Here is a 21,529-nt window from a genome sequence, read left to right on the forward strand (position 1 = left end):
GAAGCACCGAGAACTTTTTATTTCTCCTTCACCGAGTTCTGGCATAAAGCTGACAAAAAACACCAAACACCAGAGATGGATGAAGGGTAGAAATCAGGCAGAACATCAGGAGGTTTTATCGCCTCTTTGTTACCTGGTTTGAAAAAGCTGAAGAAAAATCCTCATTCCTGACAAAGTTTTTATAAAAATCCAGCTTCTTAACGTCAACCGGAGCCGTTTCAACCAGAAAAAATGACTTTAATTCTGACTCGGAACCGGACCGGCCGCGCTGCAGTCTCCGCTCTTCTTCTGCCCCACAGCAGGTCCATCAGAGGCCGAACCGGTCCTGCTTTAGTTCTCCACTGGTCAAGAGTCCAGTCCCGGTCCCGGAGGACCACCGTCCTGCATGTTTGAGGCGTTTCTCTGCGTCGACTCCTGATTTAAATGACCCGAGTTATGAACAGGTTTCTGCAGGACACGAAGACCTGCTGAGGAGCAGAGAATCATCTAAAACCATCCAGGATGGTGGTCCTCCAGGACCAGGACTGGGTTCTCCTCCGGTCTGCTGGTGTAGATTCTCTGACAGTCGGGACAAAACAGATAAAAAAAGAAAACCAGAAGGGGAGCCTTCTCAATTCAGAGAACCGGAGAGGGTTGTCTTCGAAGCGCAGCGATGAAGAATCTGGAACCTCCTCATCTGTAAAACCACCAAACTAAAGACCAGGAGGTCCAGGAAGAGCAGGTCTTCACCCTTGCAGGGTTGCTTTGGGGTCACAGCGGTCTGACTCTCAGTCTATGTCTGTTCTGTAGATCTGGAGAAGGTTTACGACCGTGTTCCCCGAGGCGTTCTGCAGGAGAACGGGGTTCCTGTAGAACCAGAGCAGGAGTTGGGTCCGGGCCCTCGTTCTCTGTGCGGGGTGGACTCCTCCAGGGCTGTCCCTGGTCTCTGATCCTGTCTGTGGTCTTCATGGACAGGAGAGGAGGGTGTCTCAGGATCTGATGTGGTTCTGTTGGTGTCCTCAGGCCGGGACCTTCAGGGTGGACAGGGGACGGTCGGGATGAGAGTCGGCTCCTCTGAGTCCGAGGCCGTGGTTCCTAACAGGAAACGGGCCGGGGGCGAGTCTCTGCCTCACCTGGAGGAGTCCAAGTATCTGGGAGTCTTGTTCCTGAGTGACGGGAGGACGGACGGATCGGAGGTCCAACCCTCACCTGTGGTCCTGAGGTTTGGATCAGGACCCGAAGAACCAGATCCTGGATCCAAGCAGCTGAAATGAGCTTCCTCCGCCTCAGAGAGTCGAGCCGCTGCTCCTCCTCGTCGAAAGGAGGCAGCTGAGGAGGTTCATCCAACTGGGAGGAGACCTCGGGACAGAACCAGAACTCTCTGATCTGGGTTTCCCTTCTGGACCCGACCCCGGATCAGACAGATCCGGCAGCCTTCGGAGAACCGAAGCAGCAGAATAAAAACAGAATAAAAGAGTCTGGAGGCCGCAGTGGTGGGTCAGCTTGCTACAACTTTAATCCAAACCTTCTCCACACAGCCCCCCCCCCCTCAGATCTCTAAACAGTTTAACAAAATAAGTCACATCATTCAAATACATTTTATTTTACAATTCTCTCTGTACTTTAGTGTTTTTTTCTCTCTCTCTCTCTCTTTAAACATCAGGAATAATTGTTCGCTGTCGTTTATTTTCATTATTATTATTAATATTATTATTTGATTTTCCAACACGGAGACGAGACGGAGTACACAGACGATGACAAAGAGCCAAACAGCTCGCAAAGATTTCACGACTTTCGTCAGAGTTTCACCGTCCCGGGAGCTCAGCTTCAGGACCCGACGGTGAAGGGGTCAGGACCGGATGAGACTTCAGGAGGTCCAAAAACACAGATGGAAGACTGCCAGATATAATTGGATAAAATCCTCCCAGCAGCTCAGCTTGTCCCGAGCCACGGGAAGTAGGGGTGCTTTCCTTTAAACTCCTCTAACGTTTGGATTTGACAGATTCATGAAAAGTCCCGCAGCTCAAACGACAGATTTTAAACATTTTATATTTGTTTCAGGTGATTTGAGTTAATCTGAACCGAAACCTGATGAAACTTTGACTTTTTTAAGCTTTTAAACCCGAATCATTTCCAAACGCGCCTTCTTCTGGCCCTCGTGAAACGATTCGCTCATTCTTTGTCTCGTCACGTTGAGGATGTTTGGTAAAAATGCTAATAATGAAATAATAATGAAAACAAAAAGGCTGCACGCTGCTCAGAACGTCGACAGGCCTGCGTGTTTCGGATCAGGTCTTTGTTAGTCACAGAGGCACTTACACCCCCCCCCAAAAAACTGAAGAGTAAAGAAAGGAAAAAAATAAAATTAAAAAATGTATTTCAACAATTTGGCTTCAAGTTTCGACCCCCGAGCTCCCCCAGGAAGGAAATAAAACGCCTCGGAGTGAAAACTTTCCAGCAGACTCGGATCGACCCGGAAACAGACGAACAGTCGAGTTATTCCGCAAAAAATTAAACTTTAACAGATCAGATATGAACCCAGATTCATCAAAGTGCTTTAGATGAGCTCACTGCGACGCCACAAAGGCCGCTCGGGGAAAAACGCCGCCGGTTTGTGTTTTTTACCGACGATAAACGGGTCGGCGATGGTGACCCGACGGGACCGCTCTGATTGGCTGAATGAAAACAGGTTCAGCAGATTCAGTCTCTGTTTACGTTCAGCGCGTACCCGCATCCCGCCTGACAGAACCGAGGAGAACCTTTAAAGACGCAGCCGTCCGAATAACGTTCTAACAGCAGAACCAACACGTTCCCTTCAGGGATAAACGTCGACTCGTGTTCCCGTGGCGGCGCCGAGCCTGCTGGAAAGCGTCGCTCACATCATCTCTGCGTTCTTCACCCAAACAGAAGAACCTAAAACTGCCCCCACCGCGCCTCAGAGAGAACCCAGAGGAACTCCTCTTCCTCCGAAAACAAAATAACCCAGGAAGTATCCGAGTCCTCTGTAGAAACCACAACCTTTTATATTCCCTCTACAATTATGTACAATTAGACTTTATACAAGCATGGCGGCGGCGGCGCTCTCCTCACGCCTCGGCCTCCGGGCTTCAGGCGGCGCTGCTCTTGGAGAGGTTGGGGTAGAGGATGGCGGCCGTCACGGCGACCATCACTGCGATGACCGGCATCCAGGGGCTCCAGCCGCTCTGTCCGAGGAGAGGAAAACAAACGGAGGAAACTCAGTCCGGCGCCATCACAACCAGAGAGGATGTTTTTCATCACGCCACGAGAAACCGCGCCCCCCCCCGTCTGAGAGGGTGATGGAAAACATCCACAAGAATGAAAAGAGTAAAAGTTCAGCCCAAAACATGATTTTTTTTTCTTCTTCTGTGGTTCTCAGATTCCATTCTTTCATCTGCCGCCACCTTCCAAGCGCTGGGAGCAACTCTCAGCTACTACCACGCCGGCTTTCAGCTCTGAGGGAGTGGCAGCCATCTTTGTGGGCGGCGGCTCTGAAGTGGAACGGTTCTCAGATTTAAAGAACTTTAAAACGTTCCGATCTGAGCTCCCCAAACGGTGTCTTCGTGACGGGAGGCGGAGAATCGCCGGCGCCTCGGCAGCGTCCAGGTTCTGCGGTTCTGAGACTAAAGATGTCACCGAGGGGACGGAGACACTTCTGGGTGAATTTAATCTTAAAGAATCAAAACGATGAAGAAGAAGAAGCTTCAACGTAAAAATGGAAACAAACGAGAAAAAAAAAAATCTGTTTTGGGACTGAAGGAAAGAAAAACAACGAAAATAAAAAAAGAAATAAACATTTATAAAGAAACACAGAAACAAACAGGAGGGACAGGATGGACAGGAGGGACAGGAGGGACATTTAAATCTGTCCACGGCAGCAGGACACATTTAAAGGGACAGTTCAGCTCTTTTCCAGCTCTGAGCTGCAGCAGATACCTCGACTTCGACTCCATGAACCAACAGGAAGCTAGTCGGGACAAAAAGTGGAGCGTTTCATTTTCATCGCAGCAGCAGCTAGCTGTAGCACTTCCCGTGCAGCCTGCAGGAATGCTTTACTCCACTTTGGGCTCAGACTAGCCATTAGCTCATCGGTCGGGTCGGAGAGCGGCGTTCGGGAGCGAGAGGGAAGGAGAACGACCCGTTTCGCCGCGGCAGCAGATGGAGGGAAGAACGAAAACGTGCGTGAGAAAAAAAAAGGGAAGAAGAAGAAGAAACGCAAACAGAGATGGAGAGGAGAGGCGTTTGTAGCTGAATCTGAGAGGATTTAAAAGCTGAAGTTTCGCCTCGTTAATGAGCGGCCATTTTGAAAGGGTCAGCAGAGCCGCAGGAGAAATCAGCTTTTCTCTGAACCCTGAAGGATCTGTCTGTAAATAACTGAAGCTAACATGGCTGACAGCTGAATGCTAACCCTGTTAGCTTCTCTATGGCCTTTCCAATGTTAAGTTAGCATTTATGCTAATTTTTGTTCAGCAGCTTGTGAATGATAAAGTTTGTTATTTTTCACCTTTTATTAGCATGAAAATGTATAAATCTGTCATTTTTTACATAATTTACTGTTTTAATTTAAACAGACTAACATATAACTGGTTTGTTTTGGAAATAATGTATTTAAAAAAACAAAAATCTGTTTAAGAAGAAGAAATAACACCTTATTTCCCACCTTATAAATAAAAACATGTTTAGGAACTAAATAAGGGTTTAATTTCTCTTTATATATTTCTTTAGTTTAAATAAATACGAGAACAAAAGAGGCGAGTAAAAGGTTCGTTCTCGGCGGACGGAAGACGAGGAGCAGACAAACCCGTGATGAAGACGAGGAGCAGACAAACCCGTGATGAAGACGAGGAGCAGACAAACCCGTGATGAAGACGAGGAGCAGACAAACCCGTGATGAAGACGAGACTCGGACTGAAAGGAGGAAGATCGGGAGGTGAAGGAAACGTCCTGCTGCTCTGAATTCAGGGTCGTTTTCTTCCCTCATCTGTTCATCCAGATGTTACGTCAGACGAGGCTTTTCAAAGTAAAAGTACCGTCAGAAACTCTGACGAGCCGCTGATTTAAACCACCTGAGCGTTTCGTTGCTGGAAATTCGTAACATTTTTCCTGTTGACCACTTCCTGTTCCGGAGCCGTTTGGACGCGTTTCCCTCGGGGTTTAAATCCCTCGGGGTTTAAATCTCCCGGGACCCTGAACTCTTCACATGTGGACGCGGCCTTCACCTCCGCCGCGCTTCCTCTCAGAGACGACAGACAGGTGGAGGTCATGTCGGTGTGTACCTTTCTACCACAACTGGCCGAAACACCAGTACAGCAGAGCCAGGACAAGGCCCATGAATATGGCTTGGACAGGCTGCAATATGGATGGCTACAGAGGAGGGGGAGGGAGGGGGGGAGGGGATAAGGGAAAAAAATAAAACAAATCAGCCAGCAAATCAAGTAAAAACAAACATGGAGGATGGAGCAGGAGGACAGAGAGCGAAGGAGGAACGTTGTTCTCTACGTGTTCATTTCTGCAGAACAAATACTCTGCTGGCGGGACGACGTCTTATTTTCTGCTTCAGAGAACAACGTGAACAAACCACCGAGGAGAACCAACGGCTGAAAGGCAGGAAGGTGAGGAAGAGGAAGAGGAAGCTGCTCCGCCTCCATGATTTATTGATCGGCTCATCTATCAGCTCTGGATGATTGGTTTTAAATCAAAGAGTGGACTTCCTGTCATGCTTTATTCGCTCACAGTAAGTCAGTGATTATTGGTTATTATTGGACACGTTTCGTCTTTAGGAAGACATGTGAGCCTGTGTGGTGTGGGGCGGACTCACAGAGCTGCTCTTGTCCTGCAGCAGCTTCAGGCTGCTCCTGCACTGCTCCAGCTCCTGGTGGATGTTCAGCTTCTCCTGCTCCGTCCTCTCGTAGCGCTGACGGAGGTCCAGGAGCTGCGACTGAGTATCTTCGTACTGCGAGGACAGAGACACCGCCACGAGCCGTCAAGTGATGCAGACAGATAACTGTGGTGTGTGTGTGTGTGTGCCCGGGCACCTCTCTCTGCAGCGTGTGTGTCCTGGCCTGGGCCTGGTCCAGCTGGCTCTTTAATTTGCTCGCATCCTGCAGGTGCTGGTTCTCCAGAGAACCCAGTTTGTCCTGCAGGACCTCCTCCCGCTTCTCCAGAGACTCCAGGCTGCTGCTGAGGACCTGACTCTGCTCCCTGGAGCTGAACGGACACAGAGACGCATCCCGGTCGGTCAGAGACGAAGACGTCAGAACGGATTCAAAACCCACTAAAGATCGAAGCTGCAGCAGCAAACAGCTGGCTTTAACCAGCTTTAACCAGCTCTAACCAGCTTTAACCAGCTCTAACCAGCTCTAACCAGCTTTAACCAGCTTTAACCAGCTCTAACCAGCTTTAACTAGCTCTAACCAGCTCTAACCAGCTTTTAAACAACTCATCTTAATATGAGTTAGAACTAAAAGAGGCAGAACAGCAGCTGGAAGCTACAAGCAGCTAGCTAAAGCCAAAAGTAGCAGAAAACAGCCAGTAGCTGAAGCAAATAAAACAAAAAACAAAAAACAGGTTTTTGAAGAGATCTTCATGTATTTTTATGAGGAAAAGTTTGCAAATAAAGTTAAATATTTTAAAAAGCAGCCGTCTGCAGAAGGAGCTGAACGTTTGGATTAGTTATGATGCAAAAAATGAGTGGAGAAAATAACAGAAACAGGAAATGGAGTGACTGCTGACTGCTGCTCGGATCGATGACCGACGCAGACAAAGCTCTGCTCGTCACGAAGACAGATCAGAAATAAGAGGATTATTTTACTCGTCGCTGACAGAAGCAGCCAATCAGAACAGGCGACTGTCAGCAGCACGCCGCCTGAATCTGCTGACAACTCGGGCGTTCAACTCGCTCCCAGGTTTCAGTTTCTGAGTGAATATTTGAACCTTTTGCACAAGAGGCTGACGTTTTTTGGGGGAATCCCACGGGTTCACGGGGTTCAAACCGACTGAAATTCAAAGAACAGCAACGGAGCGAGCAAAACGCCTGAGCCGCTCAGAGGCGACGATCTGTTTGTGAAACTCCCAGAAGTGGCAGGAAAACCGCGAATAATCTTGAAGTTAATAAGAGATGTGTGACGGGATTCAGTGGAACGATACGGCGGCTGTATTTTTATTTAATATTTGCATCAGCTGCAGTCTGTGGAGGTGATGCTGTTTTTGTTCAGTTTGTTTCGTTTCAGCAGTTTAGATCAGAAAGGAAACAATAAACTGCAGGGATTCATGTGTTGTTTGGGTTTTTGTTTGGATTTACCATAAAATAATCTAAGAAACAGAGGGGAGAAGATCACATCAGATTTAAAGTATTTCCTAAAGACTAAATGAAGACAGGAAGTAGAAGCCGGGCGGGGGGCGGGACAGGAGAGATGCTCCTCCCTCTGGTTGCACCTGCTCAGCTCAGCCTCCAGGTGGTGCAGTTTATCCGTGAGAGTTCGCCGCTCGGATCTCAGGCCGTCACATTCCTGCTGCAAAGACGAGCATCGCTGCTGCAGCGAGACGCACTCCGCTGAGAGACAGAGACAGAGAGGCGTTCAGTGTCTGTCCGTTAAGACGAACGTCTCCGGGGACAGACTGGACTCACTCTGCAGGTTGCTGGCGGCGCTCAGCTGCTGCTGCTGCTGCTGCTGCTGCTGCGTGAAGGCCCCCTGCAGCCGGCCGATCTCCTCCTCGTATTTGGCGGCCGTGGTCCTCCAGTGCTCCAGCTCGGTGCGCACGTGACCCAGGTCCGCTTGCAGGGCGGCGATCTCCCGCTCCCGGTCCGCGGTGGCGGCCTCCATGGCGTGTCGCAGGACGAGGATCTGGCGGCAGAGACACGGTGTTTAGGACCCAGCAGGAGGAGTTCTGTCAGGGAGGAGACGCTCCATACCTCCTCCTGCGCCGAGTACAGGTCCTCCCTGGTGCTGCAGATGGTGTTCTCCCTCTGCTCCCGTAGAGCCTCCATGTCGGCCTGCAGCTTCTCGAGCTGAGCTGAAACACGAAACATGAAACGAGGCGTCAGAACATATTCCACCACAGATACGAGCCTCGGGGTGTCCTCCGGGCGCAGCAGGCTGCTGGTACTAACTCTGCAGGTACTGGATCTGTTTGGTGGACTCCTCGGTCAGCTTGGAGTTGCTCCTCCTCTCCTCCTCCAGCAGAGCTACAGAAACACACAATCCACACATTTAGGCTTTAAAACTCAGGACAAACAAAGACGGGTTCGGTCGCAGCTCAGAAGCTTACCCTGCAGCTCCAGACATTTCTGCTTGCCGGTGTTGGCTAATTCCTGGGCCTCCAGCAGCTCTCTGTGGAGGTGGTGGATGACCTGCTCCGTGTCTCCCGGCTCCAGACCCACCCGACTCAACTCGGCTGAAAGCAGCAGAACACGGGTCAGCTTTCTCTCCTCGCAAACAGAAAACGGGTGACAGGCAGAAGGAAACGGCGATCACCTTTCAGCAGAGCGACTCTGTTCTGAGGCTCGTTCAGCTCCTGGTCGTTCATGTTTCCGTCTGGAACGCAAAAACTGACGCGTCTGATTAAAGCTTTTAAACAGAAACGTTCTAAAAACTGAGCAACAAACGTGACAGAACAGCTGAATATTAAAGCCAAGCAGCTCAGATCTGAGTTGGTTTGTTTTCTGACCTGACGTGTCGTCGCTGCTGCGATCCTTGCTCGGGCTCAGAGTGTCTGACATGTCCGACTCCTTGGCGTCCATCTGATTGGCTGTCGGGGTTCAGAGACGGAGACATTAATCCCGTCCGTCGGTTTCACAGAACGGCCGGGAACCTGTTTGTGTTTCCTACCTTTGAGCCGGTCGGGGCTGGCCAGGATGTCGTCCTCTGGAGTCTGGTTGTTCTGCAGGTGGGCGTCCATGACGTCTGCAAACACACGCAACATCAGGACGTATTTTAACTCTAATTAAACCCAAGTTTATTCAAACTCTTACCATCAAAGTTGGCCAGTTTGTTGATCGAAGAGCTCACAGACTCCTTCAGCTGTTTGACAGCTGCAAAACAAAAACAAAACGATTTAACCTCTCAGCTGTTCTTCTTTAGCTGGTGTTCGTGCAGAAACCGACATCGGCTGCAGGAGGAAGCAGTTAGTTAGTTGGTCCCGGCACTAACCTGAACAAAGATCTGCGACTGGGTCAGAGGATGACTTCTTCACTGAATCAAACTGATAAAAACCCTCACAGAGCAGGAAAAAGCTACAGAAATATGAAATAAATCAGCTTTTCTTTGACCGAACTCGTAGAAGGATGTCAGTTCTTTAAAGACGTGAAATAATCCAGATTTTCTGTCACAACTGTCCCCAAAGATCGAATCCTGCTCCGACGGATCGGATCATTTCATTTTAAAGCAAAATGTTCCTTCCATCAAACTTGTTTCCACTTCCATCAGACGGTTTTATTCCTAACCATAAATCTGCAGCTGCTCTTCATCAAACAGCTGATATCAGTGGATTCATCGGCTTATTTCTAAAACAGATATTGGTGCAGAAAACGATATTTTCAGCCGCAGCAGTTCAAAGTGAGGAAACGTTTCAGACTCAACCAGAAAAACAAATTAAATCTCGTCCCAGAAGCTGCTGAAAAATCTCAAATAATCAGAAAAAACCAAACTGAAACAGAAGCTGCAGCTGAAACTTCAACAGGAACTCGTCTGATAATAAACTCCGATGTGTGAAAGATTTGTTTTAAAGAAATAAAACAAAACAAACTAAAACAACCGAGGTCTTTTCACAGAGCAGCAGTCAGATCCGCTGTAAGAACAAATCTGTCAGCTGATTTTAACTCAAATAAAAACTTTTTTAAAGAGTTTCAACATCTGTTTAAACCGAGGAAGAATAAAAGATGCTTCTTCTTCTTCAATCCTTCACATTAAAAACGTCCCTAATGTTCAAACTTTTAATCTCAAACCAGCAGCTTTGTGTCAATAAACTGTTTAATCCAAAAGTAAAGCTTTAGATAAATAAATAAATAAATAAAACAGGCCTTTTACAAACTGAAAGGTCAACTTTTAGTCGTCACATATAAACCGTTTTCATCCCTCAGAGACGATATTTCTACCTGTTTAAAACTAAAACCAGGCAAGGAGGAGGTCTGACGGGTTCCACCTGGATAAACATCGTTAAAGGGTTCGAACGCTCGGCGTGCGAGCCTCCATGTTGGCGGCGGCGGTACTCACGCGGACACTCTATCAACTGCGGGGTTCGAGTCGGGTCTCCTCCGCTGTTGTTGACGAGACAGTTGTCTGACGGAAACACAGAGAGCGAGAGCCGGCGTTACTTCCACGGCTATCAGGCCGCCGGCACCGGGCGCCGCCGGGCAGAACCGGGCCGAACCGGGCCGCAGCAGACAGGTTTGTTTTTTCATTAAAGACAAAAACCCACAAAGGTCCCAAACCTGACTGAAAACTGACAAAAGTAAAAATAATAAAACATTTTGTTGAGACTCAGGACCCAGAAGGCCTCTTCAGAACGGTCCGATGTTCGGTTCTGACCCGTTCTTGGTGTTTGGACCCATGAGCTGAGACTGAGACCGAGCTTCCTGACTCTGAGCAGCACATCTGGCTCCAGGAAGCCTTGATAGTCTTCAGAACCGGGCCTCCTCCGTGTCCCCCTGTAGGTTCAGGGTTCTGGTCTTTGTCTCATGTTTGGATCTGTGGACACAGAGGTGATGGGACTTGTTGTCCAAAAGCTCCAGTTTTGTCTCGTCTGTCCAAAGGACATTGTCCCAGAAGCTCTGTGGACTCTCAGTCTGTCTTTATGACCTGGTGTCCTCCTCAGCCGTCTTCCATTCAGTCCACTTTGTCTCAAACAGCTGACACTGATGACCTTTGACCTCGGAGTTCACCTATGATCCGTCTCTTCAGTTGTCCTCTTGTGGACACGTCCAGGGAGGTTGTCTCCAGTCCTGTGGACCTTCTGTAGTCTCAGGGACGTCCAGCTGAAAGTCTTTACCTTCAACCTGCTGCTCCTGAGACAACTCTGTCCTCAGCTTCCTGTCCTCCATGTTCAGTGNTTGTCTCCAGTCCTGTGGACCTTCTGTAGTCTCAGGGACGTCCAGCTGAAAGTCTTCACCTTCAACCTGCTGCTCCTGAGACAACTCTGTCCTCAGCTTCCTGTCCTCCATGTTCAGTGTGGGACACACCCTGATCCCTAACAGCCCTGTGACTACCTGTCTCCCTTTAAACAGCCTGACTGATTCCAGGACATGTCCCTGTGGACACATTAGTCTCATCCTGTCGGCTGCAGGTTATTTCAGGGACCTTTGTGGGTTTTTTCCACATTCATTTACGTTTCTGGATTTTATGAGCCGAATCCAGAAGAATCGAGTGTCCGCTTCAGAGTGGGTTTGAAGAACCCCGTCTCTAATTATCGTTTTAGTTGCCTCAAGACTTCATGACGAAGAATTAAAATTAAAGAAAAACATTCAGATACAAGCGGTTAAAGCATGGCAGCGCTGACGGGTCACAGACAGACAGGATGAGGACAGAAATCACAGCTCTGGTTCCACATCTGGAACATCAGCAGGATGCAGATAAGCAGAAAGACAAAAACTCCGACCGTCTCACGGTTTTTACAGCAGGATTGTTTTATGCATCAAAATAAAACGATATATTATTTATCCTAATGTGGAGAAAGTTTGTACAGAAAACAGCTTCTGAGTCAGGGTGGAAATGGAGAATTTAAAGGTTTTTCTGAATTTAAAGCATGTCTGGTCTGGCTTTGGATGAAGGAGAGGACATTTAAAAGGTGCAATAAGACGAGAAAACTGAAGGAAGACGAAGATCAGGATCTCACATTACTCTGCAGTTTGAAACATATTTATCTTTCATTTTAAAAACATGATAATTAGACTAACTACCATCGGTGTCTTGGTCTCCACCAACTGCACCATCATCAGTATCTGAATCCCTCTCGTCTCCGTCCTGGCTCTCAGGTGTCTGCAGGTTCTGTTTGTCTTCCACGGGCTCCTCTACCGGTCCGAGGGAGACAATGTCCACATCTGTCATGTGACCAGATCAGATATATAGATATATAGATGTAGGATTTGGTCTGAAGTTCACCAGCCGGACACATGCAGAGATCAGCCTGAACGAGTGCAGAGAAACCTGCAGCGTGATCAGTCCCCACCAGCCAATCAGTGACCAGAAGCTTCTTTTTTCCCACACAAGGAGGAGACACAGGAAGTGGACAGTTTGGAAACCGTGGAAACGACCCGGATGATCCAACGAGAACAAACCTGTTTTCACTCCTCAGCAGCTTCGTCTAAAACTAACTCCGAGCGTAAAACAAAACTTTATTTTTATTATTTCTGATTATTACTTCCAGGCTGAAAGAAAACGGCACCAAACGCTTCATCTCTGCGGTGTTTTTAACCATATATATTATTTATCCTGGAAGCATCCAGTTCCTGTTTCATTTCTTCTGTTTATCAGCCATAAAACGCTCTTTAAATGAATATTTCTGTTATTTTTATATAAATTAATGCATTTAATAAAAGCTGACGCCTTCACAGGCAGAACCAGTTTTATTGGTCATAAGAACCATAACAGAATATTTCTGTGGATGTTGGGCTCTAATAAACGTTTCTGTTTTTAAGGGTTCTCAGTAATTATTCTGTTATTTCTTTGCATTAAATGCATGAAAGCTGAACTGTTCAAACTAAACTACCAAAACTAAAACAAAGAGCAACACTTGGGTGTAAAAATGAAAGATTTGAGTGAAATATTCCAGCGCTTCGGGGACGCTCGTGGATCCAACCTCACAGGAAAACTTTATAAATCATTTCACACCAGCTAACATCCCTCCACCGCCGGCGAAATGAAAACAACAAGGCGAGCAGCAGGAAAGGGACACGGACATCATGCAGGTGGAGGTCATGCATCATCAGACCGGACCGGGGACACGTGGACTCACCCAGACTGTTGTTTTCTTTAACGCTTTTCTCTTGTAGCTGTTCTAACCGCACTGTAAACAACAACAACAGCAGAGAAAGCGTTGACTCTCAGGATTCCCCGGGTTCTACCCGCGACGTTCTGATCCGCATGATTTCCTGCTTTGTGTGCAGCGGGATGGAAACTAAAGACTCTTTCACAATAGTCCCCAACGACCAGTTCGTCTTCGCGCTGATGGAGCCGGCCACGTCCCACAGAGATGCGAGCGTTCAGAAGTGACGCGGGCACCGCGGAACCAAAAGAGGACGTCCGCCTCGTTTTCAGAAGGATTCTTCGTGGTTAACTGAAGGCAAAGACGCTCACGCTCTTCTGTTGGCTGTTAGCGGGCCTTTAGCTCTGTTAGTTAGCCTCTTGGTACCTTTAGCTTAGCATTATCATGTTTCAGCTTATGTTAGCTTATTTAGCCTTCCTGTACAATAGTTTAGTTTATCTTAGCTCATATTTTAGATATTGTTAGATTGTTAGATTCCTGATTGTTGTTTAGTTCAGTTTTAACTTTATCATGATTTTATTTAGATTATCTTATATTTCATTTAGATTATACATGATTGATGTTTTTATCTGTATTTAATTCTGGACCTGATTATTGTTTCTGTTGTACTTTGAGTCGCCTTGTTGCTGAAAAGTACTTTATAAATAAATTTCACTTCACTTCATCGATCTTCCCTCGGTAATAAAATTGACCTTTACATGTTTAATCCTGCGAACGAACGAGTGGTCATCACTTCATCACATTACTGAGCCGGCTCACCTGTTCGGCTCCGTTCGACCCAATCAGCGAGCAGAAGTGTTTTGTGAAAGAGGCTTCAGTTTCAACATCAAAAGACGGAGCCACGCCTCATTTGTCACAACTGTGCTTTGAGGCAAACGTTGTGTTGAAAAGCTTCAAATAACTTGAAGAAAGTTTGGAACCAAGATGGAGGGAAACAGGCGGTCAGAAACTTTTGCACAGGCTGTGTATCTGCAGAAAACTGCGTACATGAAGAGGTAATATAAATGATTATAGTTCTGATTAAAGAAAGGATTTAACGTTAGTGTAGAAGGTTAAAGTGAAACTCTGCCACCGGTTCGTACCCTGGAGGGCGGCCAGCCTCTCATTGGTGAAGTCGTTGTCGGCCTGCAGGGCCTCGATCCGAGCCTGGAGGACCTGCTCTTTCTCCTCCATCTCTTCAATGCGCATCTCCAGCTCCTTCTTCTCCATGGCCCCCTGCTGGGTCAGCTCCTCCTGCCGGCCCTCCGCCGCCTGGAGGAGAAGCGAGACGGAAAACGCCGGACAGGATCAGGACAGAGAGGAGCGGAGACGGAAACAAACCAGATCCATTTCGGTTCAGGTACCTTAATTTTGTCAGTGAGCTCCTTGATCTCGTTGACGGCAGCGTTGTATTTGTTGGCCAGCTCCCTCAGCTCCTCCTGGCTCCTCTCAGACATCTCCTTCAGGTGGGTGCACTCGTCCTCCGTATTGCTGAGCGAGCGCTGCAGGAGGCAACAGAACCCGGAGGCATTAACCGGATCTCCCACCTCACAAAACCCTTCAGATTATTATTTTAACGTGGGTCAGAGGGTTTATGGAGTTATCTCTTAACGAGCTTAATTACATCATTCTGTATCAGAGCAAAGTCCAAAGATTTAGACCCATAAACCCCCTGGAGGGCCAGATGTGGTATCTGTATGCTGCCTGCAGCTCATATTAACACACAGCGACCACAGGGGGCCCTAAAACAATCAGAGCAAACAAACACAAACTGCATCTTCAGATATTTTCAAGGATTCCTGCTTAATTATCTGAAACTGGTTTTTAACCCTGAGAGAAGCGCTCTGCTGTCGGGTCAGGGGGAGCTCCTACAGCTCAGACTAACAGACCATCATAACCCTGTCTCACCTCAACCTCCGACAGCTTCCTGACCACCTCGATCTTCTCCTGCAGGACTCTTCTCAGGGACTCCTTCGCAGTCGTCTCATAGTTGTGTTTGTCCTCCTGAAGCGCCAAGAGCTCCTTACGGATCCCTTCCTCAGGCTGGGACTGCGGGGGGAGGTTTAAAAGTCGATGAGAGCAGTTTGCTTATTTCAGCATGCCAAACGTTTGTGAGCGTATGAATATTTACCTTAGAGTAAGCCTGTAACTGACTGCCCATCACTTCTAGTCTGGAGAGCAGCCGGTCCTCATCTATCAGAGCCTGAAGGAGATATTTAAAATAAAGAGCTAACTGGACCGCAGAAAGAAACGGGCCAGTGGGCAGATTTACTTTAATGCATCTCTGTTCTTGTTCTCAACCTTTAAGAAATGAGTTATAAAAACATCATTATAACAGAAAAATGACTTTACTTTAGGATTCAAATGCATCTTTAAGCTCCACTGAGCTTATTTCAACCCGACAGTAAACGAGCATCATTTGTTTCAAAGAAAATACAACGTGTGTTCATTCATGCTCTCTGAAAGACGAAGGAAAATCATTCCTGCCAAACGAACGTTATTATTTTTGTTATAAAAGGCTCAACGAGCAAAAAACGGTGACTTTAAAGCGAGGATCTGCGATACAAGCGGCCCGTCTTCGGTTTGAGGGCGTGGCGGAGGAATAAAGGTGTGTTTCCTACCTGCCAGCTGCTCTCCGAGGCCTCCTGGGTGGTGGTCAGCAGACGCTGCAGAGAGGCTAGTTTCTGCTCCAACATCTGCTCCCTGTGTAAGGCCTCCTGGGGGGAAACGGTTAAATGTTACCGTCAGGAAATCAAACTTACATCTGAGCTCAGAGCTACCAGCAGGTGTCAGCAGGTTACCTGTAAATACTGGGAGAGCTGAAACAGTTCCTGAGAATACATGCTGGGAGTGTTGGCTGCAACCTGGACGAGAAACAGATCACAGAAACTGAAAGGTGCAGAACCGACCCGTGGCCGGGTTCAGGCCCGCTTTAAACGCCTCTTCCAGGGTACTGTTTGGACGGGTTTTCTCTAAAAACTGATTTACTTTATTTTAACGCCTCTTTTTCCAAGAGAGACCCGGTCGAGATTACAGAGTTACAAACTAAAAACAACCATTAATATCAAAATACAAACGAAATGAAACAAGTTTAACTCTCTCAGAGAGACGAAAGCATTAAACTGACTGAAGATTAGTCCAGAACCAAGGCACAGAAATAAAAACTATCCTGATATGACAGGTTTGTGTGTTTGTGGAGGACTGACAGACATTATTAGGCCTTAACAGAAGTCAGAAACAGGATCTATAACTGCCATCTACTGGCAGAGTTAACTGAAAACAGCTGCTGTGAATGCGCTGGATTTCCAGTTTCCATAAGAAATATTATTTATTTCCAAACTAATCTGAGCTTCTCCTCCGCTGCGTCTCTGTTTGAGCCGAGGGGTGAAGCACGGATCTTAGTTTTCACCTTCAGGCTGTAAAAACGAGTCTTTAAATGTCCCGACAGGAGCTCCTGTCCTTCCTTCTCGTCTCACATCGGCCCGCTGTTCTCGCCCAACACGCTGCGATGAGGAAACGCCACATATAACTAAGATAATTTAGGATTAATCGCCGGCAGCTGGATGCTGATTGGCTCATTTCACTGAGGAGCGAAACCATCGGTAAGTCGGAGAGTTTAAGGTAAATAAACATGTAATTTTATTTAACAGTTGTTTTAATAAATAAACATGATATACGCACGAGTCAAACTGAGACTACAGTAAGAAGGACTTCTATCTTTAGTTTCCAACCAAAATTCTGGGATATTTCTTCTTATTTCCTCTCCTCTCAGGTTTTTTTAAACCCTGAAGGTAACGAAACTTGTTTTATCAGAAACAGAAGAATGTGGTGGAATCAGAGTTTATTTTCTTATCTCTCCTCGAGTGATGAAAACAGTGTTTCAGAACAGGAAGGACCAGTAAGTTATTATTGAGGTTTTATTCGAGGACAGAAGGCCTTACTTTAATTAAAAACTGTTAAATTTCAGAAACGCTCTCAGATGCTCACAGGAGGATTTCTACAACGATGTGTTGTTTTTATTACAATTAAATCTACTAAATGTTTATAGCAAACTTTAAAATTCACGCTTTGAAGCTGCAACTGGACCAGAAAGGGCGACGGGGACCAGACACCAGATTTAAATAATTTAATTACCTCCTCAGTTTGAAATAAAGTTTGTTGTTTGGAGGCAGACGGAAGCATCTAAAACAAGCAGGACAGAGACCCGTCTGCAGAAAGTTCTGCAGAAACTGCAGGTTTGAATCCCTGATTGACGCTGGATATTTGTTCTTTCATTCCATCTTTCTTTTATTTATTTATTTCTTGGTGTTTGTCCACCTAAACGTCCTCTCTGAGACTCGACGCTCGCCTTATTCCTCCATGTTTGTTTTCCTGCACAGACTCAAGCTTCCACGTGGTTTCAGGCCGATTCAACCAAATGTTTTGTTTACATTTATCGTGGACCCGCATTTCAGAAAACCATACCAATATGGAAAACTCCTGGAGTAAACTCGTTCAAACAGCACCGTTTGATTACAATGAGCGCCTTTTTTTAATCTCTGAGTGTTAAGATTAAACTTTAGTTTTGTAATAATCATTAGATGATGGTGACAGAAGCATTTAAAGCAGGAAGCAGCAGCATTTAAATGTGCAGAGTGTTTGACTCTGCTGCCGACAGAAAGAGGAAAACAGTAAATGTTCCTTCTGTAACATTCCCCACATTCCTGGATCAGATGACCACCCCGGTGTGTGTGTGAGAGAGAGCAAACGAACTGAAACACAAACAGAGGCCGAGGTGCGCCCCCCCCACCCTAAAACGGGACGGGAACAAAACGCTCCGGGTCTTACCTTGTCTACGGGAAGCGGTAACGGAGCCTGGATGACGCTGGAAGAGGAGGAGAGGAGAGAAAACAGTTAGTCACCATGGAAACAGCGGGGAGGAACGACTCGGAGAGAAAAGGAAAACGCTCCGAAGGTCTCGTGACATTTCTGTTCCTGTTGGAGAGGCGACAACGTTCTTACTTCTGCAGAAACATCAGATCTGACTCCTCCTCCTGTGAGTTTGATAAAACTCGTGATTTAAGCGAGACTTCGGCACTTATTCCTGACTCGGGAGGACGTAAAGTCCCTCCAGGCAGGTCGCATCAGAAACACGATCAGTAACTGAGCCGGGCAGGTTTCCCTTAAACGCGGTGACGGATGCGACAGGAACAGCCTCGGGCGAGTCGGCGACTCAGAGACTCGGGACGGCGGGCGGACAGAAATGATCCTCGCTCGTGTTCTCATCAGAAACGTGCACGAGGCTGCACGAAGCACCAACAGTGGTTTGGAGCTCAGACAAACATGAGCAGTTCATCTTATTCACTCACTTACTTTAAAAAGTAAAGGTGCATCACTTCCAGAAGGAATGAACACCGCCTGCCGCAGAGGTTAAGATTAAAACATCTGGTGTTAACGTCAGAGTCGGAGCCGTTTCCAAGCAGAACTTTATAATTAACCGTCCTGAACGAGCCGAGAGCGACTCTCAGCTACGACAGCGTCTGAAAAACCGACGCAGTTAAAGCCGTCTCTGCGCCTCCTCGGACCGCTTCAGCGTGGCCGAGAGTTTCGTAAAAGTCCGTTCAGTGATTGGTGAGATATTCTGCTAACAGTACAGACAGACTGTACAGGCTGAAACGTCACGCCGACCGCAGAGAGGCTTGTTGTGAAAACTGAAGGTCAAAGCTTCACACTTCTGAGTCCAAACAGCTCGTTTTCAGCCGTGAAGAGCGAATAACACGTTTCAGCCACGGCTCTCAAACCTCCGGTCTGTGCAGCCCGCCCACAGAAACCACTCATCCACGTCCGGTCCGACTTGGAGAAGACACCGGCAGACGATTCCATCCGGGTCGGACAGTTTTCCAATCTGACAGCGACTCGGGCTTCTTTCAGACACATGAAGCAGGAGGAAAACTTCAAGACAACGCATCAAAAACCTTAAAATTAAATTAAACGTTTAACCCTTTAAAAACCACGGGGATCACCGGTAGAACGGCGGCGCACGCGGATATCAAACCACCGGAACTCTTCGCTGCCATCTCAGAAATGTCCAATCTGCACTTTTCAAGAATTTATAAAAAGAAAGCTGAACAAAGTTCAATTCCGTTTTAGTCCTTTTCTTATTAGAAACACAGTTTTAGGTATTTAGTTACAGAAGAACAGTAAATACTTGACAGATTTTGAAAGTTTTACTTCTCCTGAAAAAAAGCTGTAAATTATTTACACACAGGGTGTTTTCTGACACAAAAACAGACGAGAAAGATAAATATATCTATTATTATGGTGCTGAAGGGGGTTAAAAACTTCTTTTTTTATCAGAATTCATTAGTCTTAAACTTAACTGTGTGTTTTAGTTTTGTTTAAAAAGAAGAACTGTGTTATAAATGTATTAAATGGTATCTGTTTTATTTAAGGGCTGTTTCTTTAGCCCTCGGTGAGTTTGAGGCTCTTATTGTGAAGGGCTGAAACAGGTTCTGTGAGTTCTGCTGCAGTCGGAGATAAATCACACATCGGACTGGTTCGGCTCCAAATACTGCATCTTATTTTAACGTTAAACAATAAAACCAACAAATAAAAAGCTCAGGAGCTCTTCCTCCCACACATCTCATCATTTAAACTTTAATCTCAAAACTTTAAAAGCAATAAATCAGTTTTGTCCTGAAACTAGTTTTAGTTTCTCCAGAACTGAAAACGCTGCACGGTCAAAGTTAACTCGAGTAAAAACAACAAACATTAGTTGATTTTAAGGCGTAAACTAAAGGAGGGAAACGTTTCTTCACGATTTACTTGAACTATGGAACCGAACGCCGCTGTCAGAGTAAAAGCACCTTAAAAAGGATTCTAAAACAGGAAGTGGATCAGTCAGAGACATTCAGGAGGTCCAGTTTTACATTAGTCATTAAAAGCAGCTTTAGTTCTTCTGTTTGTCGGCCTGTGGAGAGAGATCGACCCGACGAGGAGGCGGCAGCGTTACCTGTCAGCTGGTCGTCCACCTTCTGACTCTTATCTCAGCCCAACGCAGCAAACAGAGCTAACCTCCTGCTTCCACCGCATTTTCTTAGTGTTTCTGAGGTCATTCCACAACACAAACTCTTTCACTTTACGTTTCACTCCTCCCCTCTGCCGAGCCGAGCAGGAGGTTATCTTGCTCCAACTCCTGCGAGTCAGAGCCCCGCCCCTAACCGCGTACGGCCGCCAAGAAACTAATCTCTGATTCCACGAGGACGGCTCGCGCCTGTCGTGGTTGGACGGCGTGCTGAAAGCAGATTTAACGGCTGAAAGCTCAGCTCACCTGAGACGGGGAGTCACGTGACCTCAGGTGTGTGCGAATGTGGGCGTTTGCAGGGAGTGTAGACGGTGATAACAACGTGATAACGGAATCAGAAGTTCTATTGTTAGCCTCGAAACAATGACTCGGATGTTTCCTGATTGTGTCATTTCAGGTGCTTGTTCTCACCTGCAGGAACAGGAAGTTTAATCACAACAAGCCCAGCCAGCATGGCTGCTCCCATCTTTGTAGAATCGTGTGGAATAAATGACCTGCTGCTGTGCATTTCAGCGTCTTTCTGCCCGAACCCAACGAGTCGCAGCGCAGCGGGTGTGTTTATCAGATCAGAAGGCAGAGTGATGCGAGTTCACACAGTTTCTGTTTTTAATCTAACAGCAGAGACTCCGAGCAGCGCTCCGAAAGCTCCACAGTTTCACATTTATGTTTTCAGCCGAGACGACCCTCATGTAGGACCTCTGACGACACGTCTGTCTGTTTTAAATTACTTTAAACATTATTCTCTTTATTTGGCGGCCTCACCAGGAGGCTGAAATGTTGCTATGAGAGACTTTTCTGGTACTTTTGGTCCTTCTCCACCTCAGATAAGTTTTTACTGCTCTGAAAAAAATGAACGGGTGATGAAAATCCAAACGACGGTTGGGACGATGCGTGAAATGGGTCGTTGTCTTAAATAAACTCTGATCTGTTCAGCTGAGGTTCTTAAATCCTACTTTGCTTATTTTATCTTAGTATCTATCTTATATCTTCCTCAGTTTGTCTTTAGATGAGTTCAGTACCTAGTTTTTGATTCTTTTAATCATTTATTTCATTTAGATCATCTTAGCTCATGTTTTAGATTAGTTCAGTTTAGTTTTTTTATATTATTGTGTGTTTTCATGCTGTAAAGCACTTTGAATCGCCTCATTGCTGAAAAGTGCTATTTGCATAAATTTGACTCGATTTAAAACAGAATCCAGTTTGTTTTTCTTTTTTACAGAAGACAAACATCGCTGCGTTTCTGACAAAGGCTGAGGATCAGAGGTCAGCTTCATTTAAACAGATATTTATGATTAATAAAGTTTCAGTTCATAAATGTGCAGGAGGGGATTGATTGCATCTTTTCAGAATAAAAGCTGATCACCGGTGCAGCAGATGGCGGTACAACAGACAGACAGACAGACAGACAGACAGACGGACAGACAGACTCAAAGACAGACAGACAGTCAGACAGACAGACAGACTCAAAGACAGACAGACAGACAGACAGACAGACAGACAGACAGACAGACA

At 46.6% G+C, this 21,529-nt stretch overlaps 1 protein-coding gene across 10 annotated transcripts in view; it reads right to left on the minus strand.

The window, feature by feature from the left end:
• Positions 1 to 1,581: 1,581 nt before the first annotated feature.
• Positions 1,582 to 21,529, minus strand: part of slmapa (sarcolemma associated protein a) — a 38,321-nt gene continuing 18,373 nt past the window's right edge. The window contains exons 4-26 of one of the 10 annotated variants that reach the window (XM_017431488.3): positions 17,782 to 17,818; positions 15,756 to 15,818; positions 15,576 to 15,671; positions 15,086 to 15,157; positions 14,863 to 15,003; positions 14,319 to 14,456; positions 14,058 to 14,226; positions 12,946 to 12,996; positions 11,891 to 12,031; positions 10,209 to 10,274; positions 8,969 to 9,028; positions 8,826 to 8,900; positions 8,665 to 8,745; positions 8,472 to 8,531; positions 8,266 to 8,391; positions 8,108 to 8,182; positions 7,910 to 8,010; positions 7,625 to 7,841; positions 7,432 to 7,549; positions 6,033 to 6,204; positions 5,816 to 5,950; positions 5,274 to 5,361; positions 1,582 to 3,182 (exon numbers count right to left, since the gene is read on the minus strand). In XM_017431488.3, coding sequence (XP_017286977.1) covers positions 5,278 to 5,361; positions 5,816 to 5,950; positions 6,033 to 6,204; positions 7,432 to 7,549; positions 7,625 to 7,841; positions 7,910 to 8,010; positions 8,108 to 8,182; positions 8,266 to 8,391; positions 8,472 to 8,531; positions 8,665 to 8,745; positions 8,826 to 8,900; positions 8,969 to 9,028; positions 10,209 to 10,274; positions 11,891 to 12,031; positions 12,946 to 12,996; positions 14,058 to 14,226; positions 14,319 to 14,456; positions 14,863 to 15,003; positions 15,086 to 15,157; positions 15,576 to 15,671; positions 15,756 to 15,818; positions 17,782 to 17,818 — 2,278 coding nt within the window. In that variant the 3' untranslated portion in view covers positions 1,582 to 3,182; positions 5,274 to 5,277. Of the gene's footprint in view, positions 3,183 to 5,273; positions 5,362 to 5,815; positions 5,951 to 6,032; positions 6,205 to 7,431; positions 7,550 to 7,624; positions 7,842 to 7,909; positions 8,011 to 8,107; positions 8,183 to 8,265; positions 8,392 to 8,471; positions 8,532 to 8,664; positions 8,746 to 8,825; positions 8,901 to 8,968; positions 9,029 to 10,208; positions 10,275 to 11,890; positions 12,032 to 12,945; positions 12,997 to 14,057; positions 14,227 to 14,318; positions 14,457 to 14,862; positions 15,004 to 15,085; positions 15,158 to 15,575; positions 15,672 to 15,755; positions 15,819 to 17,781; positions 17,819 to 19,945; positions 20,076 to 21,529 lie in introns of those variants that run through there. The other 9 variants (XM_037975052.1, XM_017431491.3, XM_017431495.3 and 6 more) reach the window with 9 other exon arrangements.

Source organism: Kryptolebias marmoratus, linkage group LG4, assembly GCF_001649575.2.
Source record: "Kryptolebias marmoratus isolate JLee-2015 linkage group LG4, ASM164957v2, whole genome shotgun sequence".
Classification (NCBI taxonomy): domain Eukaryota; kingdom Metazoa; phylum Chordata; class Actinopteri; order Cyprinodontiformes; family Rivulidae; genus Kryptolebias; species Kryptolebias marmoratus.